General features: G+C 38.4%; 1 protein-coding gene across 1 annotated transcript in view; it reads left to right on the forward strand.

Moving 5' to 3' along the window:
• The window catches only part of FAM83B (family with sequence similarity 83 member B), an 80,371-nt gene extending 72,993 nt beyond the window's left edge, over positions 1 to 7,378 (forward strand). The window contains exon 7 of the mRNA XM_027787840.2: positions 1,112 to 7,378. Coding sequence (XP_027643641.1) covers positions 1,112 to 3,461 — 2,350 coding nt within the window. The 3' untranslated portion in view covers positions 3,462 to 7,378. The remainder of the gene's footprint in view (positions 1 to 1,111) is intronic.
• Positions 7,379 to 8,677: the final 1,299 nt, after the last annotated feature.

Genomic DNA, 8,677 nt, shown 5'->3' on the forward strand with positions numbered 1-8,677 from the left:
ACTCAATTTAAAGTTTAGAGTTTTTTTAAGTATTACAAAACATATTGGTTTTAATTGTGAAAATAGAAGAGATTTATGCAGTATGATCTGATTTAATCTCAGCACAGTATTATTTCCTGAAAAATAAAAAAAGAAAAAAAAAAAGAAGAAATTAGCAAGGTATTTATGTGAATACAACAAGCCTATTTTCTTATATCCAGAAGATAAATGCAAATAAAAGAAGTTTATAGTTTTAATTTATTTTTTTTTCATGAAAATAGCATTGCAAAATTGATTTTTTCTTTGTCGTAATCTACAAATCACAAGCTTTAGACACCATGATACTAGGCTTGTTGAAACATACTTAGTGTACATGTTAATGTATTTTATCTAATTTTCTAGCTGTAAAGCAGCTACAGCTACTTAGGTTTGAGCATATGTTCAGCCTTTCTAAGGTGGATAGAAAAGATGTAAATTGCCTGCATCAGAACAGCATCATTGCAATTAAAATAAATGTTCATATCCAATCTGGTGTGCATAGTAGAAAATGTAAACTTTTTAACAATTCTGAGGTGCATCTTTTTGAAAATGTGTTTAGAGTGAAGTACATCCAGAACTGTTGAAGTAGTTCTGCATATTATTTATTTCTTTCTTTTTTTCTTTTTTTCTTTTTTTCTTTTTTTCTTTTTTTCTTTTTTTCTTTTTTTTTCTATTTTTTTTCCACAACATAACTACACATTAACATTCTCTGACTCAGGAGTAAATGCAGTGGGTCTAGCCAATCCTGGCTTAGTCTTTGTAGAGGTAATTTTGCTCCATTAGGTATTTCTACTCCACTGTTCTACATTTGTGAATGCTTTTTTGTAATATTCACTTTTTTTAAGGGCAATTAAGTGGTTATAGACTCATTCCTGCTGTCACTGAAAGCAGTGGAAAATCACCACCTGATTTCGAGTTGTATTAGATTAGACCTTCCAAATCCAAATTATATGAATCATTCCTGCTATTTATTTATTTATTTAGAGAAGACTTGTACAAAACCCAGGTTTGTGTGAAAGCTTTCTTATTAAGAAGGACCAGTGTAATACTTCAGTTCAAAAGAACTGTTTCTAATGGTCTTTTGTTCTTTCAGCTTTATGTGGTCATTTGAAAAAACCAACCTCAGTATGGTTCAAGTTATCACAGGACAGCTGGTTGAATCCTTTGATGAAGAGTTCAGGACACTGTATGCCCGTTCTTCTGTTCCCAATTCATTTGCTCCAGAATTAGTGCGTGTAAACAGTCGCAGGACACTCTGGGATAACGATACATACCAACACTCAGTGTCTTCCTTGGCTTCAGTTTCTAGCCAAAGAAACCTTTTCAGTAGGCAAGACACGGTTCACAAGATAGATCCTATTTGTTGGAAAACTCGTGGAAGATATGCAGTAAATGAAATAGATAAATATGCCTTGAGAAATCAAGCCTATAGTAAACAACCGTTTCATCCAGGTTTTAATATACAAAATACAATCCAGCAGTATCAACCTAGTGAAAAAAATGAGCACTGGAAGAGACATAGTTATGCTGGGGAGAAGCCAGAAAGGACACCTTACCTGTTGCTCAACAGAGCTATTAATAGAGCCAACAATCAATCAAATGCTTGGAAGATGCCATCTGATAGCCTTAGTATTGTTTCTTCGTTACGGGGAGGATATACAAATAACTACAATACACCCCAGCAAAGTTTTGCTGATCAGTTTTCACGACCAAAGGTAAATCTTGCAGAAAGAAATTCAATTGTACGGAGGTCTTTTAATGGGACAGATAACCATATACGCCATCTGCAGCAAAGGATGCCAACCCTTGAACACACAACAAAATCATTCCTACGTAACTGGCGAATTAAGTCATATTTGAATGATCAATCAGATTATCCAGTGGAGTCTAATGGCTCAGCCTTGGGTGACAGATATGATAGCTATGACACAGCTGAAAATATTAAAGCTCATGCACTGTATTCGCATTCTCGCTTACGTTCATCATTGGTGTTTCAGCCAACTTTACCTGAACAGCAGGAAGTAAGCAGCTGTGCAAGTTCTACAAATTCAACTATAATTGGGTCAGAGGGAAGTGCAACACCTAAAGGGACATCTAATCATGCTCCTAGTGTGCAAAATGGAACAGATAATATTGTAGAAGAGCTTAGCACAAGCGTCCCTCTTAAATCAGATGCACCAAAACCCCACAGAATTCATATTGCAGACAACACAAAACCTACTGTAAATTCAAATGCAACGGGTGACTCATCTCTCTACTTGTACACGACACTGTGCACAGACAAACATGCAGAAAATCTGAAGAACCTTCAAAATGAAAATATGCTAAAAAGAAGAAGTTTTCCCATGTTCAATTCAAAATCCATATTAGACCCTAGTGCCAACAAACATGCATCCAATTACGTTTACAGCACACTGACTAGGCATAGACTTAAGCAGCCAGTTAGTCCAAAACTTCCAGAAGACACACTGAAGAGCTCTAAAAGTTTACACAGTGTGACCAACCACTTACCACAGGAGGAAAAGAACCTCAAAGGAGAGCTAAAAAGCCCAACTTCTAGCAAGGCAATCTCTATGGCTGCTCTCACTGAAGCTGGCAAGGAGGAGTCTAGTAAGGATTGCACAGCAAAGAAAGAAAGTAAGAATTCCCCAAGTTTTCTAAAGAAAGGATCCCAGAAATTGAGGTCACTTCTTAATCTCACACCAGACAAGAAGGAAAACTTGTCAAAAAACAGGGGTCCTGCCTTTTACAGAATGTGTAGTAGTTCTGACACACTGGTTTCTGAAGAAGAGAATCAAAAACCAAAGATTTCTGAGAATAAGACAGATTCTTCCCCAAGGAGAAAGAGAAATACATCATCAAATTCTCAAGGTAGCTTGAACAGAAGTAAAGAAGATGTCACAGGGAGCCCAACAAAGTCTCCAAAGTCACCAAAGTCTCAAAAACCTCCATCTGATGAAAGCAATAAAAAGTGTCCTCTCTTGTGCCCCCTTGAAAGTAAGTTCATAGAAACTGCAGGAGATGCCTCTACCCCAAGATTTAATACAGAACAGATTCAGTATCAAGATGTAAAGGAAAGCACCACAAACACTACTCCCGAAAGCGCCCCTGTTTCTGCTCTTCAGAGAGCAAGTTCAGTGACACCACAGTTGCCAAGCTCAAAATGCCAGGAGGAGCTAAGATCCCGTTTGAGTGAAAGGCGTGTTTATAGTCGCTTTGAGCCATTCTGTAAGATGGAAAATGCTAGCCAACCTGCAGGAAACGCACCCAACAGCACTTCACATCTCTCAGATATTAAAAGCAAGACCTTAGGGAATAGTTACGGCAGGAGTAACCACATGGTCAGCTACAACTCAACTGCTTATCATCCACTGCAGCCTAATGAAAATAAGCTGAGAGGATTTATGCAAAAGTTTGGGAACTTCCTACACAAAAGCAAGTAAAATTTTTGTTGGTTATGTTGAAATACAGCAAGAGTGTCCAAGCTGGAGATAATCTTAACTGGACAAGACCGATGGGCAACTTTTGTAGACCTTTCTTGGGTTTCTTCTGGGATCTAGGACATTGGAATGAATGTACATATTTTTACATAATTATCCTAGAATTGTTACACTTAAGTCTTTACAGAAATTCCGTGTCCAGAAGGTGTCTCAAGGGAGTTGTTTATAGTGTTTATATTGTAACATTAATTTTATACATTTTCCTTGTGAAGAAAGTACATACTAGTACATTGTAAGATTTAAGTGTGGGGAAAACAGTTTTTAAACTTCAAATACTACTGTTTCCAAAGACTTGCCCTTTAAAAATAGGATAGCACTAGGAATAGTGGCTCGCATTTTTTTAGCATTTAGGTACACTTTCAAATGATAAACACAAAATGTTAATGCATTGCATGATACTTGTCTTTAAACTAATTTTTTAAAACCTCCTATAGGCTTCATATTGTTAATAATTTACCCCATAGCAGCTATTGAACTGTTTGGGCAGCAGATGGATCTATCTTACTTTATTGAATTTTCCATGTAATATGATATTTTTCTGAAGTATTTGGCACACATATCTGAAAGTGACCTTAATCTGAGCTTTCACAGACTTGTTTACATGGTTAAACTAGTGTGAATGTAGAATGAACATTGAAAAAGCTATTTATAAAAAAGGTGCCTTGAACATAACTTAGAACTAGTCTAAATTTCAATGGGTTAATTACGTTTGTATAACATGCCAGTATTCTATAATGTATTCTAAAAATTGCCTTTTGTTACTTTTCTTCTATTTGGTATTTTTAAAAAAAATTGTCTTTGGAATTCCATTTCTCAGGTAAGTTTTTGATTTTCACATGCAACAGTCTGTTTTAAATGTTGCCAGATGTATTTGCAACTTTGGCTTTAGTATCCTATTTTTTAAATAAGGTTGCAAGTGCTTTGACTAGGTGTACCAGGGAAATTGCAAGCTCAACCCTGCAATGCTGCCTTATGTCAGGACAAATATTATGTGGCTAGGAGCAATTAGACATCTAAAAATGGGATTTGTAAAGGTCACCACATCAAACAATAGGGCACCTCTCCTAAGCCAAAGAATGTATCAGAGAAGGGTGATGGTAGCAAGTGTTCAACCTTAATGAAGGTATTTAGGGACCTAACAGCAGTCTAAGGGACACATTTTTATTCATCCGAGCCCCTCAGTCATAAAAAATGTCTTGATATTAAGTGACTATACCAGGTTATTGCTTACAAAAAGCACAGGCAGGGTGAGGTGTTTGGGCAGCAGCATGGCATCCACTTCCCATCTGCAGTGTGCAGCCAGAGCATCCAGCTGGCTTGTGCCCTCCTGGATGTGGAGTTTGTCTCTTAGAAGAATGCCGTAACCATTTAGCTTCAAGATGCTCTGTGACAATTTTGTTCCAAATTCAGAAATTTGGGATAATTATTGGCTGAAAGCTTATAATCCTTATACAGGGTCTTCATGTTTTAGGAGACTACTTTATTCTTAGATCCAAAAGGTTCTACAGTGTTCTATGGAGGGGTCCCACTATGAAGGTCTTGGCTTGATTCTTTAGGAAGAAACATTAAAAAGGCATTTCATACACCAGCTAGATTGAGCTCGCTTGTCTCTTCTACCTGTGGTCCTGGGAAGAGATTTCATACAGAAATCTGCTTCTCACTGAGGATCTGCTCTGGCTCCTGTGAAGTCCCCGCAGTTAGTGTCAGTGGTTTCATTGAAGCAGTGCCAGGTTTTTATTCCAACTGTTTCTCAGGCAGCCCTATTAGGCTGATGCATCATAGCAATAACTGTTTCACTGTGGGGATGGTACTTATTTATGAGCGTGATGAAGTTTGCATCTCAGTCCTCTGCTGAAAGTGTAGGTCTCCCCCTTACCTATAACCACAGAAAAGATTTTATGAATTTCTTGATGAATACTGGTGACTTTGTTCACTCCATGCTGAAATGCCATAGTTGGTGTTTTTGCCAAATTAACATGTATACTAAAATAGCATGTCCTGACAGAGGCAGCATGTTCAGGCCCAAGGTAAGCAGGGTCTTCCTAGTGCTCTAAGTGTATTTTCAGTAGAGGCACAACATACCTCCCCAGGTACGCCGCCAACAGCAATGCAATACTGTGCTTTTTATAACTTAGTATTTTTCAGCAGGGTAGACAGTTATCCAGGATAGTGCCTGAATTAACACTGCAGCAAAGGAACTTAAGATGCACGTGGTGCTAAAAATGTTGAGGGTAGGTTTTAGGAGGATCTTTTTCCCTCCTACCCTTATGAGCTCTGACATATGCTTGTAGGAGGTACTATATCTGGGAAGGAACTTAGAGAGGGAGAACAAGGGTCTTGGGGCAAGTTTTGAAGTGACAGTGCTTTCTATTTTGTAGTAAACTTCAGGAAATCTATTTTGATACAGTTTGGAAATATTTTACCATATTTTTCAAAGTAGATTGCTAATTAGAGTCCTGAGAAGGCAGATATTTTAATTTACCAAGTCATCTATGTTTATAGATATATACTGCTATTTTGTACCTATGTAGAAAATTAAGAGCCTTCTGTGAAGAGCCTGCTCGTACACTTAATAATGCAAAAAAGATAATCACAGTAGAACTAGCTTTTTTTCATTTTCAGATCTCTCCTCAGAGATCCCACATAGGCATGCTGCTACATTAAAGCCTGATCTGAGGTTAATTGAAATGAATGCAAAAGGACACCACAGACCTCAGTGGAAGTAGGATCAGACATTTAATGTACTGCCACCACTATTTTAGAAATGCTACAAGATCCAGTGCTGCTTGGGGAGCACGAGGCTCTGACACCAGGGGAAAGGCAGCCCGATGCCCTGCCTGCAGCTGCGGCTTTGAAGGTGGGGAAGCACACTGGGGAGCTCCACAGGTGGTGCAAGGACCAACTGTTAGTTTGTTCCCTCCAGAACTGTGCATTAAAGGTGGGAAAACAGTGCTCACCCAGTCCGGTCAGATTTGCCTGATGTCTCTGCGGGAACCCAGCTGTTCACAAAATAGGAAGGAAAAGTAGTTTCTTTGCATGAGAAAAGAAGAAGGATTTGCACATTTCTGGAGGGAAAGAAAAATATGGTTTATATTTTTAAACTTCCTTTTCCCAAAGCTCGTCTTGATGTTTCTGCTTTTCCAAGGACATGCATTTCATTCAATGTGTCCTAAGTGTGCTGTGCACATTGCAAGTTTGTTACACCCTGCACACACCTAATGCACTCCCAGTTTTGTAAGGCTGTGAAGTAATAGCTGTTGCCGTGCATGACGGTCCTTTGGCCAAATGGCTTGGGAATTGTGAAACCCATAAAAAACAACGTGTCATTTCCACATTAAATAAAACACCATTAGCACCATAATAGATCTAGGAGTGCGAAAGCCGATCAGTTATGCAATGCCGAGTGGGGCTCAGGAGCAGTGCAGCCGGGAGATACAGGCTGCTCATATGGTGCCCATTCCATTCACATCATAAACAAACCACCCCTACATATGGTTGTAAAGCCCAGTGAATAAGTTGCTTCATTTCTTCGGCCTTATAATAAACAGTTTTTACTGCCTCTCAGATTGCAAAATGTTGGTTGTTCTCATATTAATGAGTTGCACTGCACTATTTGTTCATGCTAACAAACATGAACTAGATGTAATGAAAGGTTATAATCAGAAAAATCAAATTTCCAGCTGTCTAAATATCTGAGAGTAGTAGTATTTGTAACAAACCTTGAGAGAAACAAAATGCTTATCAGGCAATATATGTTTGTGCATTGAGAGGTGAAAAATTACTGTTCAGAGAGAAAACAGTTTAATTATTTTTCAGCTTTCTGAAATGTATTAGGAAATGTCAATTATAAAAGAAGTAATAAGAAAAATAATACCAAAATCTGTTGCAAGACAATGGAAAAATAAAATTTTAAATTACTCCACTAAGCTGTATGTTAACTATATTTTTTTTCCTTTGTTGCATTATGTGGGATAAGCTGTACAACCAAGTAGCTTTGCAACTGTGTAATGCAGAGAGATCAGTAAAGTTACTGTGGTACTTACTGTAATGTATTCCCCATATCAATATTTTACTGCACAATAGAGTGTTTGGGGTTTTTGTTAGTTTTAATTTAAGTCAGGAGACTTAGAGCATCACAAAGCTGCAGTATTTCACAGGTAATCGAAACACGTTACTCCAATTTTGTCTTCACTTGCATGAGTACATATTCCATTAACACACTGGTGACAAGAGAGGAGATTGCATTGCTCAAAAGGCCATCTTGCCATTTCATTCTGTATTTCATACAGGTGCTTACAGATGTCTTGGTACTTTTCTATAGGGTCTGATTTTTTTCATAATTTTCAACTCAAAAGTAAGAGTTACAGTTAGGTCTCAATTTTTGACATTTTGACGTGATACCAAAGACATGTTCCATGTTCTGAGAACTCTTTTCTGTATTGAGAAACAGGATGGAAGAAAACATTTGCTTTCAGAAAGAGAGCTCAGAACACAGCTACAGAACTACTTTGCCGTTAAGCAAAGCTAGTAGTGGGGATTTCTACGTTAGTGATGTTGACTAGTTAAGTTTTAATCCCTTTAACCTCCTTGCTGAGAATGCTCCCTCCCCACACACCCCAGTCTGTATTTAAAAGCAATTCTTATATATGTAACACTTCAAAAAGTGGTCAGGTCCTATTTCTGAAAAGCCAGGGATATATAGGGGGTTACATTCCCAAATCAATTATTTTTGTATCTTGAAAATCATTAGAAGCAAACAATCATTTAAGTTGGAAAAGACTGTTAAGATCATCCAGCACTCAATGTCTTCCTTATAGTGAGGTGCCCAAAACTGAACACAGGATTTGAAGTGCGGCCTCACCAGTGCCAAGTACAGGGGGATGATCACTGCCCTTGTCCTGCTGCTGGCCACACTGTTTGTGATACAAACCAGGGTGCACTTGGCCTTCTTGGCCACCTGGGCACAGTGCTGGTTCATGCTCACCTAGCTGTTGACCAACACCCCCATGTTTTTTTCCCCCAGGCAGCTTTCCAGCCACTCTTCCCCAAGATTGTAGCGTTGCATGGGGTTGTTGTGACCCAGGTGCAAGACCTGGCACTTCTTGTTGAACCTCATACAACTGGCCTCACTCCATCAATCCAGCCAGTCCAGATGCCTC

This window comes from Falco peregrinus, chromosome 7, assembly GCF_023634155.1.
Source record: "Falco peregrinus isolate bFalPer1 chromosome 7, bFalPer1.pri, whole genome shotgun sequence".
In the NCBI taxonomy this organism is placed as follows: Eukaryota; Metazoa; Chordata; class Aves; order Falconiformes; family Falconidae; genus Falco; species Falco peregrinus.